Below are 18719 nucleotides of genomic sequence, written 5' to 3'. Positions count from 1 at the left end.
CGCTTGGGAGACCAGAAGCACCTGGCTCCTGGCTTCGGATCAGCGAGATGCGCCGGCCACAGCGGCCATTGGAGGTGAACCAACGGCAAAAAGGAAGACCTTTCTCTCTGTCTCTCTCTCTCACTATCCACTCTGCCTGTCAAAAAAAGAAAAGAAAAGAAAAAAAAGAGTGGAGAGAGTTTTATGCTGTTCCCTAAAATATTCCAAATATCCTGACTATCACTGTGTTATCCTTCTGTGGGAATGAGTAGATGAGGGAGCAAGAGGCACATAGCTGCTTTGGGTACTAGGCAGAGGTCACACAGGCATTCGTGGAGAATGGACTTGGACTCTAGTTCATGGTCATGGGAGAGGTCTCAAGAGGCTGCTGCAGGCCATGCTGTTGACACTTTCAACCCCTAAAGGGGTTTTAAAGCATAGTTATGTATGTGGATCTCATGTGTGCTCAGGAGCTAACTCATGGAGCCATTCGAGCAACTGTCTTGTGGAAGTTACTGGCTGTGAACTTGGTTTGGTCTCCTCTAAGAGCCACCTGGGAGTGAAGCCCTAGCAGTGCGTCAGGCCGTTCCCAGTGTCCTTTGCTCTGTTACTTCTGCAGGATGTTTTGAAGATACATTAGTAAATTTCTGGACTTTGTGTTCTGATGCAAAAGAACTGCTGAATTCTCTTGCTTTTCACCCATGAGGTGCTTAAAATCTGGTAGCAGTCATCTGAAGAGTTTCTTTTTTCCCTGCAGACAAGGCACCTCTGTCGAAGAGCCTTTTGCTGGTCCCCAGCGCCCTGTCCCTTCTGCTGGCTCTGCTGCTGCCTCACTGTCAGAAGTTCTTTGTCTATGACCTCCATGCAGTCAAGAACGACTTCCAGGTGAGCGCCGCTTCCTTGGCCTCTCGGGAGAGAGGCAGAGGTTTTTCTATATTTGCCCTTTTCTTCTGGCCATAGCTGAGTCTTGCAAAGCCCCTGATTTTGTAAGAAGTACTCTTTGTCAATAAGTAAAATTTCCAGGTATATTTATTGATAATTTTAGCCATGCAGATTGTAATGAAGCAATTGCAGTATGGCCTTCGACCAGGCACACCTGTTTCCCTTTTACTTTTTACTCATGGAAATGAGATTTGTAATTTCAAGGGAGTTTTAAAATAATGTTATGTCTTTTTTTAGGATCAACATGCATGGTTAACATTTCCAAAAGCTTGTCTCAGTTTGAATATTTGATTAGATGATCATTAGATAGTCTTTCAGCTGTAAGAGATTTGAATTTATCATTATTTTTAGAGTGTTAGTTAAACCAGGTAGGACTTTTTGTTTGTTTGTTTGAGTTTTTGCCATGGGGGAGAGAGACTGGCTGTGGACCTCACTGGCAGTGCTGGTGCTGGATCTCGCTGACAATGCGTGTGCTGGTTGGGGTGTTCCTTGCACACTCTGGTGTGTAACCTGCCGCCCTTTCTGTGCCCAGCACTTGGCTAGCATTTTAAGTGTAATAAATCTTTTTGGGAGGGGTTGGCGCTGTGGTATAGTGGGAAAAGCCAGTTCAAGTCCCTGCTGCTCCACTTCTGATCTGGCTCCCTGCTAATAGTTCTGGGAAATCAGTGGAGGATCACCCAAATCCTTGGGCCCTTGCACCCACGTGGGAGACCTGGAAGAAGCTGCAGGCTCCTGGCTTTGGATTGGCACAGCTTTGGCCATTGCAGCCATTTGGGGAGTGAACCAATGGATGGAAGATCTCTCTCTCTCTCTCTGTCTCTCCCTCCCTCTCTCTCTCTCTTTAACTCTTTCAAATAAATAAATAAATCTTCCCAAAAATCCTTTTTTTGGGCACTAACATCTTTCTTCATAATGATATGATAATGCCATTGCTCAGACTGGTCCCTGTGAAGGTCTTTCAGTTCTTTATTCATATTACTGCTGTCAGAATTACAGTGAGCTTCTGTGTTACTTCAGTTTCTCTAATTCAATGGCTCTCAACCCTAGCAGCATGTATAATCACCTGGAAAAACATTAAAAGGAAAAGATAGATATGTGTGTATATGTATTTTATATACATATAAATTCTTTAAAAATTTTTAATATAAAGAGAAAAGAATTCATATATGTCAATACATGTGACTTCAAAAACTTTTTGCACCAGAATACTTCTAATTCTATTTCCCATGAGCTTTATTGACATACCCACATGTATCTCTGTGTGTGTATGTGAATACGCATATATATATATATATATATATACACACACACATACACTCCCAGGATCTCACCTAGGACCACCCAAGTTAGAGTCTGGTGATAGGGCCTGGACATTGGCACACTCTTTTTTTGTTGTTTTTAAAGAGTGTTTATTTTGAAAGAGTTACAGAATGAGAGAGAGAGAGAGAGAGCGAGATCTTCCATCTGCTGGTTCACTCCCCAGATGGCTGCAAAGGCCAGCACTGAAGCCAAGAGCTGGAGCTTCATCTGGGTCTCCCGTGTGGGTGGCAGACCTATAGAGAGAGAAAGAGACACAGAAAGAGGTCTTACATTTGCTGGCTCCCCAAATGGCCACAATGGCTGGGCTGGGGTAGACCAAAGCCAGAGCCTGGAAATCCATTTGGGTCTCCCACAAGGGTGCAGAGGCCCAAGCACATGGACCATCTCTCATTGCTTTTCCGGGTACATTATCAGGAAGCTGGATTGGAAGTGGAGCAGCTAGGACTTAAGCTGGCTCTCTTATGGGATACTGGCATTGTGCCTGGCAGCTTAACCCACTGCATCACAATGCCAGCCCCCATTGGTTCATTCTTTAAAATGATCCCCAGGGGATTGTAGTGTAAGGCTTCCATTGAGCCCTGTGGGTTGCTGTTATAAGGGACTGCAGTGGCTTCTGGCCCTGGGTGGGCGCCTTCCTATTTTCTGGGTTGATTTAGCTTATTTGGCTCAGCATAGCCTGGGCATCTGTGGTGAGCTGCCTAAACGGAAGAGGACCAATCTCTTTCTGTCCAAGAGTGTGAATAACCACACCGTCCTGCTGGAGGCTGGAAGGGGGTTCCCAGTGTGCATTTGTAAGAGCTGCTGCAGAGATAGGAGGCGTTTCAGTTCTGCCTTGGGAGAATAACACGCACACAACACACATTACACGCACACATGATGCTATGAGACATGCTGTATATTAAATCTCCAGGTAACTGAATGGGGACCAGTGCAGGGTGACATGGCCCTGGAAAACCTTAGGGATGTGAGTTTTTAGTTTGATCTCAAAGAATGGATGACTGTTAATTACCAGTAAAGAGAACGAAGGGCATTTTACTTCTAGAAGTAATATGAACTTCAGCCCCATGGGAGTATGTGTGGGAGGCATGGTCTGGGTCTTAGATCAGTGTAGAGTGGATGCTTCCAGGAGGGCAAGCTCATGAAAGGCTTTGTTCTGTAGGTTCCGAGTTTCCCAGAGTTTGGAGTTAAGGCAGAGATCCGGTCTTCAGTTTTTGATGTCTTTGTTGAGTGCCAGCTAGTAGTAGATCTTGAGGGACCAGTTTTACAGTAGTGCCCAATAGTTTTTCTTTCAAGCTCTCAAGTTTTCATGTCCTTGAGCATATATATAAAACACAAGTTAATTTGTCACTAACTGAAGAGACAAAGAAGCAAACAGGAAACCCAGTGGGGTTCTGTAAACACATTTTGTTACATTTTAATTATTGCCAAGTCTGATTTCTATAGTCCCCAGAGGCTCTTAGGGCCTGCCTTGAGCTCTTTCCTTATATTAACTGTCGGCGTAGAGGTGCAGCTGCCTTTCGTGGTGTTCTACAAAGATGACAGTCATTATCTCACATTTGTAAAGTACTTGACAGTTTCTGAAGTGCTGTCATGACTTAGAAGGTAGCCTGTCTGACCTAAAGTCTCAATGTGAGGGACTAAAGGGGCTTGGCTTGGAGGTACCTCCTGTGTGACATGATAGTGATTTCTACCTGATCGTGGTTTCTTTTTTCCTTAAACCCAGCTGTGGCCTTATCCCAGGCTTGCAAGCAGGCTCCCCCGATTCAGTTGTGTTGGCAGGTGGAGTGAACTCTGCTGGGCAAGCCTGAAATATATACTGGAGCACCCTTACATTCTGGAGTACACTGATAACAGACCCTCTGCCTGGCTTCTTGCTTGGAGTAGACACATGTAAATGCTGTAGTCAGTTTTCTCATTTGTGTTTGTTCTTCTGTTGATACTGGTTGTCTGACTTTATACCAGTAAAATACTTTTTCTGTGCTATTTTTCCTTATTTTTTTTTTAAGTTTTTTAAAATTTATTTGAAAGGCAGAGTTCAGAGAGAGAGAGGTCTTCCATCCACTGGTTCACTCCCCAAATGGCCCACAATGGCTGAAGCTGGGCCAGTCCAAAGCCAGGATCCTGACTCTTCCCGGTCTCCCACATGGGTGCAGGGACCCAAGGACTTGGGTCATCTTCCACTGCTTTCCCAGGCCATAACAGAGAGCTGGATTGGAAGTGAAACAGCTGGGGCTTGAACTGACACCTATATGGGATGCCAGCACTGCAGGTGGTGGCTTTACCTGCTACACCACAGTGCCAGCCTCCATTTTCCTTAATTTAAGACAGGGTTAGTATTACTGATGTTCATAGCAGGATTATTCATAATGGCCAGAAGGTGCAAATAACCCACAGTTCCATGAATCAGTGGATGGGAGAACCCAGTGTGGTCCATACATACGATGGAGTATTATTCAGTCACGAAAGGGGCCCGAGGTTCTGATACATATTTCAACATGAACCTTGAAAACATTGTGCAAAGTGAAATAAGCCAGAATAAAAGGACAAATATTGTGTGATTCCACTTATAGGAGGTATGAGTAGACAGATTCATAGAGACATGAAGTAGAATAGTGTTGCCTAGGGGTCCAGGGGGGACAGAATAGGGAGTTACTGTTTAGCAGGTGTGAAGTCTCTGGAATGATGAAAAAATTCTGGAAATGGATAGCAGTGATGCTTGTACAACATTGTGATTTCTCTTAATATTACTGAGTTGTATACTTTAAAACTAATTAAAATAGTAAATTTTATGTCTATTTTACCCCAGTGAAAATACAAAGAAAAGACAGGGTAAATATTTGTTTTACCAGCCTCATCACTTTACTGTGAAGGGGAAGTGAGATCTGTATTTTGTGGGTTATCATTGGATTATGTTTAAAAATCTGGGAATTGGTGCTGGCCTTGTGGAGCAGCAGATTGAACCACCGCTTTGGAACACCAGCATTCCATATTGGAGTGCTGATTTTTCTCGCCTGCACCACTTCCTAACCAGCTTCTGCAAATGTGCCTGAGAAGGCAGTGGATGGTAGCCCAAGAGCTTGGGCCCTTTGTCACCCATCTGGGCGACTGGATCGGAGTTCCTGGTGAATGGCTTCTGTCTGGCTCAGCACTGGCTGTTGTAGGCATTTAGGGAGTGAACTAGCAGAGGGAAGATTTCTCTCTTCTCCATCTTTCTCTGATGCTCTGCCTTTCAAATAAACAAGTAAATCTTGGAAAAAAGAATAACCTGGAAAATATTTAAGCAGACTCAGAGTAAGCTTGTGAGTAGCTTTTTCTTCTTTATTTCCTAAACCAGAAGTTGGATAAAATAGTACAACATAGTGATATTTAGTCGTAGTTTCCAAACACTGCCTCATACATAGTTGCTGTGAAGTTGTTTGATTGTTAAAATTAAGCTCAGAAATGTGTATTTTTTGTGTATTTCTTAATTTATATTTAAATTGTTTTTCAGTTAGTTTGTTTTATTCAGTAGCATTTGTTACACTTTCATCCCAGTTCATGTATGTCATTTTTTTTGAAGATTTATTTATTTATTTGAAAGGCAGAGTTACAGAGGCAGAGAGAGAGTCTTACATCCGCTGATTTACTCCCCAGATGGCCTCAAAGGCTGAAGGTGTGTCAATCCGAAGCCAGGAGCTTGGAGCTTCTTCCAGGTCTCCCACATGGGTTCAGGGGTCCAAGAGCTTTGGCCATATGTTCTACTGCTTTCCCGTGCCATAGCAGAGAGCTGGATCGGAAGTGGAGCATCCAGGACTCTAACTGGTTCCAATATGGGATGCTGGCACTGCAGGTAGCAGCTTTACCCGCTATGCCATAGTGCCAGCCCCTCATATATGTAATTTTAGAAATTTTGCCAAATGCAACCCTAAGATTTTTATGGGACATTTTCTATTGTCTTAATGAGAATGCATCTTATAATAAGTGAAAAACCTTTAAGTATCCTTTGTGTGGTTGTTGAAATGAATTTTTGGTATGTGTTAAGCTCAAGTCTTAGAGAACACATATATTTAGTTTTTCCTTTATCTATTCTTCATTATTTTGTTTAGAGTATAAAAAAATAAGTGGTATAGGAGCTGGTGCTGTGGCAGAGTAGATCAAACTTCTGCCTGCTGTGCCAGCATCCTAAATGGGCACCAGTTTGTGTTCCGGCTGCTCCTGTTCCTTCCGGCTCTCTGCTGTGGCCTGGGAAAGCAGTGGAGGATGGCCCAAGTCCTTGGGCCCCTGCACTCAGGTGGGAGACCCAGAAGAAGCTCCTGGCTCCTGGCTTCAGATTGGCCCAGCTCTGGCTTTTGTGGCCATTTGGGGAGTGAACCAACAGATGGAAGATGTCTCTTTCTGTCTCTCCCTCTCTCTCTAACTCTGCCTCTCAAATAAATAAATAAATCTTTTAAAAAAATAAGCAGTATAAAGTAAGCATGGTAGATTTGCTAAGGAAGCAACCTGAGCAGATCTTACTGTTAGTTATTAATTGTTCTTTTTAATTTTCTCACCTAGATTTGGAGATTGATTTGTGGAAGAATAATTTGCCTTGATCTGAAAGATACTTTCTGCAGCAGTCTGCTTATTTATAATTTTAGGATATTTGAAAGAAGATATGGAAGCAGAAAATTTGCTGTAAGTTTTTTTTTATTGTTGTTGTTTTTTTGTATTTTGCCTTTGCTATTTAGGTTAATAGAAAAAAATTGATTTTTCTTCTCTTAATTTTTACATAAGTTTTATTTTGTTAAACTTACTTATTGTTTGCAGTTATCTAATTTGGGGCATAGATATTAACCAAATTTTAAAATTTAATTTATTAGCATAATAGCATAATAATAATAATTGATAATATTAGGTATGAGTAATTAGTAAAAGTTTAATTAGAACTTTGACTTTAATGAAATTCTGTTCACTTATTTTGCTTCATGGTTTGTTTGTTATTTGTTAAGAATATATCTTAGGCCAGCACCGTGGCTCACTAGGCTAATCTTCCGCCTTGCGGCGCCAGCACACCGGGTTCTAGTCCCAGTCGGGGCGCTGGATTCTGTCCCGGTTGTCCCTCTTCCAGGCCAGCTCTCTGCTGTGGCCAGGGAGTGCAGTGGAATATGGCCCAAGTGCTTGGGCCCTGCACCCCATGGGAGACCAGGATAAGCACCTGGCTCCTGCCATCAGATCAGCATGGTGCGCCGGCCACAGCGCGCCAGCCGCGGCGGTCATTGGAGGGTGAACCAACGGCAAAAGGAAAACCTTTCTCTCTGTCTCTCTCTCTCTCACTGTCCACTCTGCCTGTCAAAAAATAAAAAAATTTAAAAAAAAAGAGTATATCTTGCCATAATTCCATTTCTTTAACATATGGAGTAATTACAGAAGGTAGTGCATTTGGACAGTATTGTTTTATTTCCTACTTTTGAAAAGTCTGTTCTAATAAAATAACTTTTTAAAAATATATACATGAGGGTACTTCAGTGAAAAATAGAATTAAAATTTATTTTGGCGGAAAAAATTTTTTAAATCCATCTGCAGTTTTTTCATTGTATATAAATTGCAAGAACTTTTTGAAGAGTCCTCCTGTATACCTGGGCTGGCACTAACTAATTAAACATTAGTTTACTTTTAGGCATTTCATTTCAGTAATTTTTCCCTGTTTTGTCTTTCAGTCCTTTTTGCTTGGTTCCTGGGTTTTGTCAGCCTTGTTTGATTTTATTCTTGTGGAAGCTATGCAGTTTTCATTTGGTATTACTGCAGCCAGTAATTTGCCTTCTGGATTGTAAGTAGTCTTAAAGATTGACTTAATTCAGAACTCTTAAGCCTAATCAAAAGCATTATTGTACAATAAAGTTGGTAAAACAATGTTTTTAAAAGTTTAAATATAGTAAATCGATTTCATGTGTGAAAAAATCCAGTGTTTGCTTAACATTTTCATTATGTTCTTGAAATAATTGACTTTGCATTAGCTCTTCTTTTGTCAGCTTTGATATCCTATGTTTTAGAGAGATTTTAATGAATTTCTTATTTAAGTTATGAAGATGGAATTCATATTGTGTTAATAGTAAAATTTTGACCTTGTAATTTTATGAATTAAACACAAAAATATAAATTAGTGAACAAAGTAAGTTTGCTGGAAATTAAGTTTCTGAAGAATTTTTAAACTTTTTTTTATTATTTGTTTAGAAATTTTATTTATTTGAAAGACAAAGTCAGAGAGGCAGAGACAGAGTTCATTCCCCAATGAACGGTTCCTTGGTGGCTGGGATAGAAGCTGGCATCCAGGAACTCAATCCGGGTCTCCCCTGTGGGTGTCAGGAACCCAATCACTTGAGCTGTCACTGCTGCCTCCCAGGGTCTGCACTGGCAGGAAGCTGGAGTCAGGAGTGGAGGTAGGTGTCAAAACCAGGTACTCTATAAGCATGCGGGCACCTCGGCCTGTGTCTTAACTGCTGAGCCAAAGGCCTGCCCCAAGAATTAGTTTTTTGTAAACTGATGCTGTTTCTCTGCCTCCATCAAAGATAAAATATAGCCAGTGTGGAGGTTACACTTTGTTGCCAGCCTGTTGTTAGCACATATGGTCTTAAAGCATCTCTGGATTAAGTGTGTGAGACCATGGTTGGAGAATGAGACAGTATGAAATATGGATTCTGGATATTTAAAATTCTGTGGAAATACAGCTTTTTAAAAAGTTTAAATTTATGTTTTTGAAAACTATTAGGCTGTTATATTTATATTGATTCAAATTTACTTTGACTCCCTAGTTTAGAACTATATTTAGTGTAAATCCGGGGTGGGTATTTGGCCTAGTACTTACCCTGTATGAGAGTGCCTGGGTTTCAGTCCTAGCTCTGCTCCCTGCTCCAGCTTCCCGCTGATGTGCACCCTGTTGCTCAGGTGATGTGCAGGTAGTTGCGTCTCTGCTGCTCATATGGGAGACCTGGATTGAGTTCCCAGCTTCTGGCCTTGACCTAGTCCTGTCTGTTGGGGGCATTTGAGGAATAAACCAGCAGGTAGTAGCTCCCCGTCTGCCTGCCTTTCAAATAAATAAACAAATAGAAATAAAAATAGCTAGTGTTCTAATAGCTTTCACACTTATATTGACAGGACTTACAGTGTCGTCATCCCTCATGGGATTTACCAGATCACAATTGGCATGAATGTCCGTGAATGTCAGTCATTAGCTGTTTAATAATGTATGATTGTGCGTGTTATTTGGATGAAAGTGATAAAGTCTGTGTCACAGTTGTCATGCAGTTTTTGTTGGGCTCCTCATTAGACGGCGAAGTTTGGCTCTTCTGCGAGTGTGGAAGAGCGTAGTCGTTGAGAGTGATGGCAATTCAGAAAAGCAGCTGCCTTGTTAAAATCATCAGATTTTCCTGAAACATTTTTCAGCCAGGACGGTCCATTTTGGTTCTCTGTGAGGCCTGCTGTGTGTTAGAAGCCCATGTGTGTGTCATGTGTTTGCGTCTGAGTAAGTCAGGGGATGAGTGAGCACCATAGCTTTTCATGCCTGTTTACATTACCCCCTTATCTGATGTCATATTTTTCCTACTGCACACAGAGCAGAATGGCAGTAAAGCCTTCATATTAATTTACTTCATTATGGAATCCTATTAGCTGGTATTTAAAAAGAGGACTAATTCATGTTTGAATTTGGTGGGAATGTTTTTACTTGAGAGAGGGAATCATTTCTCTATTTAAATCTCAGTTTGTAACAGGAGTCAGAAACTTGCATAAATTCAAAACTTACAGTATTTCCTTTGAAAACCAGTGTGAATGCTAATTCAGCCGTCTTCTGAGTGAGAATGTATTTCTCTTCCTTTGCAAGTCACAGAATATGATAATAATGAGTTTTTAAGATCTTGAGACTTTCTCAAACAAAGACTTCTTGGAATATAAATCATTACTTCCATAAATAAACTCTGGATATGTAAAATACATAATTTTTTTTTTTGATAATTGCAAAGCTTCAGAAGCTCAAGAAAGAGAGGTTACTTTTAAACACCAGGTTTTCCATTTTGCAGTATTTTTCATGTAGCATTTAATTATCTTTTTTTCCATCATTGCCAAATTTGTCGGCATTCTTTTTTTTTTTTTAACAATTCTTCACTTTCTATTTATTGCACCCCTTCTTCACCTCACCAGTATTAAAACTTCTTTTGTAAAGGTCACTAGTAAGCACCTAATTTCTAAAGCCGTGTGTCACCATATGTGATCTTTCCGTGGCATATTAAATGCTTTTTCCCTTTCCTCATCTCGGGAAACCGCCTGCTCCCTTGAGTCCAAGAGCATCTCTCTCTCTCAGTTGTTTTTGTCCTTGGTTCCTGTCTGCTGCTCTCAAGCTTACACCCAGCCGTGTCTTGGAACTGTTTTGTCCACTGCCATGAATTCAAATACAGTTCACATCTGTTGTTTATTTCCAAGCTCTCCACTTCCAACCCATATTACTCTCCTGATCATCTGGAGTCTTCGCTCTTCGTGACTTCTAGAAAACAATGTCTTCTTTTCTAGTGTGCTAAAGAGAATGCAGAAGCTCTTGTGCGTTGTGGTCTCCCCTCTGCTGTTCTCCCCTCACCCCTCCTCCCTCTGTCCTACATATTTTAGTTAGTGGCATTTCCATATAGTCATCCAAGCTGGAAATCCTTCCCTTCTCCTGTTCTGTCAATGGTGCAGGACACTTAACCTTGATAATTCGAAGTCCTAAGTAATGATTCCTTCATTCCTTCTTCACTTCTGTTATTACCCCAGTTTAAACTCTGATTTTTTTTCTTTGCTAAATTTTTGCAGTAAATCTCTAACTAGTCTTCCTGTAAATTTCAAAGTGTCTCATACAATGCTGTCAGATGTTATTTTTCTAAGGTACAGGCTTAACGACGCCAGTCCTGCTTACTAAAGACCTTTAAATCTTCATTTCCTTTGAAATAAAGGAAATGCCTACCTAGTGGCATTTGTTTGATGGCTGCAAGATGCCTTAAGCAGTTTGGAATTATAGGAATGGCATTGACTTTGCCACCAGATAGACCAGATTGGAGAATCCAGCCTTGCCACCTGCTAGTTGTGTGAAATCGTGGGCAAGTTACCTTTCCTTGGGCAAGTTTCATTTCGTGAGTTGATTTTGTAGATGACCCCTACATGTCACATGAGGGTCAAGGGACAGTGAAGTAAGTGAGCTCAGTTACGCTAAGACTGGTGCAGCAGTGCCGCCGCCTTTCCCCAAGTGCGTTGGTTTTCTTCTTTCTCTTCAAGTCCTGGGAGTCTAATCGTCATCCAGTCTTTCGGGTTTCTCAGCATGCTCTGTATTTGCATTCTTGTCCCTGCTTGGGTGTTTTCTGCTTCCTCTTGTGCTTCAGCAGGATTGATGATCCTTCTATGTGTGTTAAGCAAGTTTATTAATATCTTTATTGGTATTGTTAATTGCATTGTCTTTATTACTACCTGTGCCTTCTGTGCCTCCCTCTTTGAGGGGGAACCAAGTTTTACATTATGTACACATTGCTTTATACTTAGTACTATTGAAGGGATAACCTTGATTATAATGTAGGCCCAGTCAGACTGTAAGGTAAGGTCATTGGACCATATGTAGACTTGTGCATTTTTTCTAGTGCTTTGAGTAGAACCTAAGATAAGTCACTGCCATTATTTAAATTCAGAAAATATAACCATTAGGGTTTGAATGTAAAGATAGCTGTATTATTAAAAGCTATATATATATGTTAGGTACTCCAGTAACCCGTGTCTGTCACATACTTGTCCTTATATATAAACTATTGTTTTTTGTTATTATTTATGTGTGAATATTATATTGTTTTCCAGAATCAATGCCCCCCTCCAGAGAATACAGCGGAATTTTGAATTTTTATCAATCAGATTAAAATATGTCTCATTTAATACTAAATTTTTAATAAAACTTTCAGGTTATCTATAATTTTACTGTGAGAACTATGACATAAATTTTTACTTTGAAGGTCTGGTTTAACAATCTTTTGTTTTACTCTTATTAAGAAAAGCTGTTGCACACAATTTGCCATTTAATAAAATATGTAAGAATAGGTTCATTTGTATAGTTGAGAGTAGGCTATGACTGTGTATATGTGGGAGCTTTAAAAAGTTTGTGGAGGCGCTGGCGCTGTGGCACTAGTAGTAGGTTAAGCTTCTGCTTGTAGTCCCGGCATCCCACCTGGATGCCAGTTTGAGTCCCAGCTGCTCCACTTCTGATCCAGCTCCCTGCTAATGGCTTGGGAAAGCAATGGAAGATGGCCCAAGTCCTTGGGCCCTTGTACCCACATTGAAGACCTTAAAGAAGCTCCTGGCTCCTGGCTTTGGATCAGTCCAGCTCCAGCCATTGTGGCCATGTAGGAAGTGAACCAACAGATGGAAGACACCTCTCTTTCTCTCCCTCTCTCTCCCTGTAACTCTGCCTCTCAAATAAATAAATAAATCTAAAAAAGTTTGTGAAAAACAGAATTAAAAGATAAATTTATCTTGGGACAAAAAATTTTGAAATCCATGCATAGTAAGGGTCTTAACAAAAGTTCATAGAAATGTTTATTATGAAGAAATGCATGATTCAAACTTTTTTTGTGCTAAAATAAATGATAAATGTACCTTTTTTAATATATAAAGATGTATTTATTTGAGAGTCAGAATTCCAAAGAGGAAATATTCTATCCTATGGTTCACTCCCCAGATGGCCACCAGTGGCCAGGGCTCTGCCAGGCCCAAAGCCAGGAGCCAAGAGCTTTATCTGGGTCTCCCACATGGGTGACAGGGGCCCAAACACTTGAGCCATCTTCCACTGCTTTTCCCTGGCCACTTGCAGGGAATTGGATTGGAGGTGGAGCAGCCAGGACTTGAACCATTGCCCATAAGAGATGTTAGTATCCCAAGAGATGGCTTTACCCACTATGCAACAACACTGGCCCCCAAACATATCTTTCAGTTACATTTTCAATAAACTTTTTAAATTACTCTACTGTATATGCCATAAATATCCATGTAAAATACATGAATTATTCCTGTTAGTTTGAAAACAGTTATTCTCTAAATATATTTACTAAAGCATCTTACCTTGTTTTTCTCTTTGTTGAGAAAGTGCATCTCAGTACCACCTTGACCACTGTGCATTATGAAGCCATAGCAGTGTTTACATCCATCAGCCTGTTTACTTTCTGTTCCTGAAAAATTGGTGTTTGACCTGAAAGGAAAACTAAACTTGATTCTTCATCTGAACTAGGCAAGGAACCTCTTTGGACTTCAGTTTCTTTTAATTTCAACAGAATAATTGGAGTGGGTCATTTATGGGATTGTCTAGTGCTTCAGTGCTGTTTTATGATGAAACTGTTGTGAATTTTCCTGTGTTAACTCCATAAATCTCTAACCAATGCAGATGTTTGCTTCCAAGTTCTGTTGAAAGCAACAGAGGTGAATTCAGCAGAGAGAAAGTTACAGTGGAATCATTTATTTTACTTCCATAGCATTTAGAATAATAGGAGTTTTTCAGATTGTAGTTCAATTCCTTTTCTTTTAGATGGAGAAGTTGCTCGGTTTGTTACTTTGTTAGAAGTTAATGGCAGGGCCAGGATAAGAATCCAGAGTCCCTCACCAGTTCTATCTATACTGTTTACATATAACCTGGAAAAAGAATCAGTCTCCTTTGCAATATAATATTTAATTACACAGGAAGAACAAATATTGATATTAGAGAAAGGTCATGTCATAGGATGACTTGGTTTGCTGGGCAAAATAGGATCTCAGGGTAGGTTTCCAGCATCAGATTTACATAGGGTTTGGTGCAGAGGGTCTCAGGAAGTGTTTGTTGAATGGCCGTAGTCTGTTCTAAAAAAGAAAATTCAGAAAGGGGGAGGCTGACAGAGGTGTCATTTCCCAGTCCCTTCCCTTGACTGCTTGCTGTCGTCAATTTTGCTTGCTTTGCAGCAGGTACCAGCAATGAGTTTTTTAAGAATCCTGAAGATTTGGTATTTAGAACATGAAATACTGGATTTATGCCTCCCAATCCTGAGTGTAAATTAGACACGAGGGAACTTCATTCATTTAGATGAAAAATAATGTAATCTAATTATTTTGCACAGTAGCTGGATTTTTCCCTCTACTGACTTGATCAACATACATGAGTCATTTGTACAGAGAATTAAACCCAAAAAGTTAAGTCAATTATCTATATAGGTAAGACTTGACTGTGAAACACACATGGGTTGATTATTCCCCCAACACTTTGTGAAAATGTTTTATACCAGTTTCAAAAACAAAATAATAAATTTATTAGAATCCTTGGAGTATGTAGTTATGTGGCCACAATAATAAGATTGCACAAGGGAGTTTTTAAACTTATTTTTTTAGTAGACTAGGGAGTTGATATACACAATATCCAGTGGCCCTAGAGTAGTCAGTAAAGTGAATTAAAAATATTGAAGGAGAGAACCCTTCCTGCCACTCATATCATTTCGCTGTTTATGTTGCTTAGTGACCGTAAACTGCTAGTTCGGAAACTTTTCCTGCGCATGCTTCGAAGGTAATTGCGGTACAGCATGACGCTAATGACCCGAGCCTGGAACTGTTTTGAAACAATGTAGTAGAGAATCACATCCAGACAGGTGCTGAGGTTCATGAGGAAGGTTGTGAAGGCCCCCCAGGGGTTGTACCTGCTGTCTTCCCTTTCCAGCATCAGGAAGGCAAAGCAGATGTGGAAGGGCACAAAGCAGACGAGCACCTGCACCAGGAGTGTGATGATGATCCGGATGGACTTCTCCTTGACTTTGGGTTTCAGCTTGGATGTTCGGCCATTCAGGAGACTGTGAATAATGACCAAGTAGCACCCAATCATGATGAACAAGGGGATCAAGAAAAAACAAATCAGTCTCGTGAAGTTCATCACATTAGCGGCTCTTAAGTGGATGATGTCAGAGATCTTCAGACAGGTGGCAGGAGTGGAGGCCTTGTCAGGGTCCTCGTAGAGCAGTAGCAGGGGGACAGTGGTTGTCACTGTCATGATCCAGAGTCCCACACACGCCAGCACCGCCTTGCATGTGTTTTTCAGTTCCTTGGCGTATTTCGGCTGTACGATGGCCATGTATCTGTCTGCGCTGATAAAAGCGAGAAGCCATAGAGCGATACTTGGATAAAACACTGTGAGAGCCCCAAGGATGTGGCAGAAGTGTTCTCCAAACGGCCATTCTCCTTTTGCATAGTAGAATATTCGGAAGGGCAAGCTCATTATAAACATCAAGTCCAGCAATGCCACATTCATCATGTAGATGGTGACAGTGGTTCTCTTCTTGGTGGTGCAGCTGAACACCCACAGCGCCGTGACATTGACAAATAATCCAATTATAAAGATAGAACTGTAGAAGACAAGGGCCGCGATTGTGTATTCACTGGGGTGTGAGTCGTTAGAAGGGGCAGGTTGAACCGGATTGTTTGGAGTGGTCATCTTACAGCTTGTTGGTAGACATGATACTTAGAAACTGAAAAGTAGTTAAAAAAAAAGAGTAAAATCTTTGGAGAATATTTCACATTTTCATACTGCTGTGAGTTTTGATTTAGAGAGAATTTTAAGTTACTATAGACTCAAGAAATGTGTCTTGGTGTTCAGTAAAGAGTGTATTCCCGAGAGGTGTTGCTAGTACTTAGCCACTAAAGTGATCTGTGGTGTCTTACTGCAACAAAAAATTCATTTGTTTTCTCTTTCTGTTCACCTCCCTTCTTCCCAAAGATTAACCTTTTCTTCATTATTTCTTTACATAGCATGGATTTGGGTAGCAGTTGGACTAACTGAGGAATGGCCATTCTGGACTTTAAATCTTATAAAAGAAATTTGCCACTTTTTAGCTTCTTCGTTCTGTTTAAATATTTTGTAACCCAGATTAGTGAAGTCTAAATATTGAGATTTTTCTGTTTTACTTATTAAATAGAACTTTGATATATAAAACATTTATTAGAACACTAATAAAAAGAACCATAGAGCTGGTTAATGACTGATCACAGTAGTTCTCATTTGCAAGAACGTGTCTGTGTTCCGCATCTCACTTCTGTATTCCTTCTGCATACATAGTACATGGTGAGCGCCCGGTAGATACTTGTTAAATTAGGGACAGCGCATTTGGTGAGGCTGCCCACACACAGCAGGTGTTCTCTAGTTTGTCAGTGAAGAATTCCATAGCTGGCCATGAAACCTCTTTTTTCTAAGGTGGTAAATATTTCCTAAGTATTATCTTATGTTCTCTTTAAATTCTCCTGGGTCTAGAAGCGGCAGTGATTCTGTCATGCTCTACACATGAGGAGCTGGACCCGGAAATTAAATTCCCATTTCCCACTCCCTCTCCCCCCAAAAAAGTCCATTTCAAATGGAAAGGACTTCAATTGTAATTGTGACTGTGATGGGCCCCTCACAGTGTGAAACTTCCTTCACCTGTGACGCAGCACCAGCACCGGCTACAGAGACGTTAAATATAGACCTGCTACAAAGAGATGGAACCTGTGCCTCCCCTAGAAATACGGAGGCACACAGGAAGTGACGCTGGGCTGAGTGGGCTCTCATTCAGCCCTGAGGCTGCAGTGAGAATGGGGGCGATTGCAGCCTGTGGCGGGTGGCACCCACGTCGATAATTAAGAAACAGTTTGAGCAGCTGCTCTGGACAGACGCAAGATGTGACCTTGTTTCTCCTCTGCCCTTCCTTCCTTGATTGGTTTTCCAATATTTAGGTTAAAAATGATTTTTAGAGCAGCATTCTATATATTTAAAAACATACATTAAATTTTCCAAGCATCACTGTGGCTAGAATATATATTTTTATCAAATGAGAAAAATATGGCATAGGAAATTTAAATCTCCAGTATCAAAAGAGAATACTTTTGGAGGCTTAAAACTTTTAACTCTCAGTGACTTTTTAAATAGTCGCAATTATAATATAAATGAAGTTTCCTGTTTCTGCCGGTTTTTTTTTTTTTTCCCCAAGCATGGTTTTGTCACCCAGATTCAGACCTTAGAGACCATCTCTAGTCTCTCTCTGTTCCCGTGTTCCGAATGGAGCTCATTGGTCAGCAGCATTCGTATCCATCCACTTAGGTCTGAAGAAAGTATGGGTGGTGTATGTGTTTTAGAAGTGTAGGCATGTGGGCTGTGCTCTACAGATCCAGAGAAATTTCTGGATAAATGTTGAAAAGTTGTTGGCCTTCAAGACAGTTTTTTTACCTTGGATTCCATGATTGATTGAAGTTTTTCTCTTTTCTTAGAAACAATTGTATGTATTTCATGCAACAGTATAATTAGAATCAACTGACAGAGACTAAGTATATGAAAGAGTTACCATATCAGCACTGTCCTTTCAGTTGAAAAAAGTTGTATTTACTATTAATATAAAACAATAATACAAATCAATATAAGGTCATTTTAGTATTGTGGAAAGATGCTAACACAGGCCATTTCAAGACTCTTCACCAGTGTAATGTCAGTAGTGAATTACTAAAACAAAACAACGATGGAATTTAGTAAGTAATCATTCTGATAATGAGCTGTGATAAAGTTAATTGAATGTTGCCTACCTCCTGTCCGTTAAAAGGCTGTCTTTCAGATGAACATCTTCCGGTGTACTCAGTTCTGTGAAAGAAATATCTTCAGGGTTGCTTGCATTAAAATGGGTGTTTCTGGAAAGAGCGTATTTCTGAAATGCTGTGTTCCTGTTGTTTTCGGCTTGCCTGTTGCGTTCAAGGCTTGTTGAACTGTAGACCTTGCTGCGGGAGTTGGTGCTGATGGGCTGTGGCTGCCGCTTGACTCTTTCAGGAAGTGCTCTCTGAAATAAGCCTTTTTCAACTCATGACTTGACCCTGGATGTGGTTTTTCCCTCTCACAAATGATTTGTTTATGAAGTCAGGCTTAGCATGAGCTCCCTTTGAAATGATGGCATACATTTAAGAATCATGTTAAAAGGGGGAACTTGCTTTAATTTGCTTCCTTTGATGCTTGGTCTGCACCATCTATATAGAAAGAGGAGATTTGATGTTGAATAGAATTGAATCCAAAGTCTGGTAGTTTCTTTGTTCCAAGCTGTGTGATTTTGCCGAGTTACTTAACACACCGAGCCTTTGTTCCCACTTAGTTTCTGCACAATTGAAATAGAGATTGTACTGATCTGATAGGATTGAGAGGATCCTCAATTAGAAGACCCTACTGCTTAATAATGCACCGGCACTTAGCAGGTGCAGAGTCCACCTCTTCACTGCCGCATTCTTGAAATCACAGAATTCGTACTTTTTCCTGTGTACACATTTCTAAGTGGCCACAGTGCATTTGCCCACTTTAGGTGGACTTCATGTCCCTAGTGCTTCTGCTCCCATTTCTATCACAAAGTCTCAGAATAATTTTTTTTTGCTTAAGGAGCCTGTAAATCTAAGCAAAAAAGGCCTCTAGAAGTCTTCAGTGGAATAATTTGCATATTAGGAGCCGTAACTGAAGGAGG

General features: G+C 40.6%; 2 protein-coding genes across 4 annotated transcripts in view; one reads left to right on the top strand and one right to left on the bottom strand.

Moving 5' to 3' along the window:
- UBAC2 (UBA domain containing 2) overlaps nt 1-18719 on the top strand; it is a 273943-nt gene that overhangs the window by 121772 nt on the left and 133452 nt on the right. For all 3 annotated transcript variants that reach the window (XM_062193990.1, XM_062193989.1, XM_062193988.1), the window contains 3 exons: nt 737-864; nt 6775-6894; nt 7917-8026. In XM_062193990.1, coding sequence (XP_062049974.1) covers nt 737-864; nt 6775-6894; nt 7917-8026 — 358 coding nt within the window. The remainder of the gene's footprint in view (nt 1-736; nt 865-6774; nt 6895-7916; nt 8027-18719) is intronic.
- Nucleotides 14699-15694, bottom strand: GPR18 (G protein-coupled receptor 18). The gene has a single exon (XM_062195270.1). It carries the CDS (start codon nt 15692-15694, stop codon nt 14699-14701), a length of 996 nt encoding a protein of 331 aa, XP_062051254.1.

The sequence above is a fragment of the Lepus europaeus genome, chromosome 6 (genome assembly GCF_033115175.1).
Source record: "Lepus europaeus isolate LE1 chromosome 6, mLepTim1.pri, whole genome shotgun sequence".
Classification (NCBI taxonomy): domain Eukaryota; kingdom Metazoa; phylum Chordata; class Mammalia; order Lagomorpha; family Leporidae; genus Lepus; species Lepus europaeus.
This window is presented reverse-complemented; position numbering and strand designations above follow the sequence as displayed.

Excerpts from the sequence above, each read along its gene's own strand:
- GPR18 (XM_062195270.1), bottom strand. The coding sequence starts at position 15,694 with ATGACCACTCCAAACAATCCGGTTCAACCTGCCCCTTCTAACGACTCA.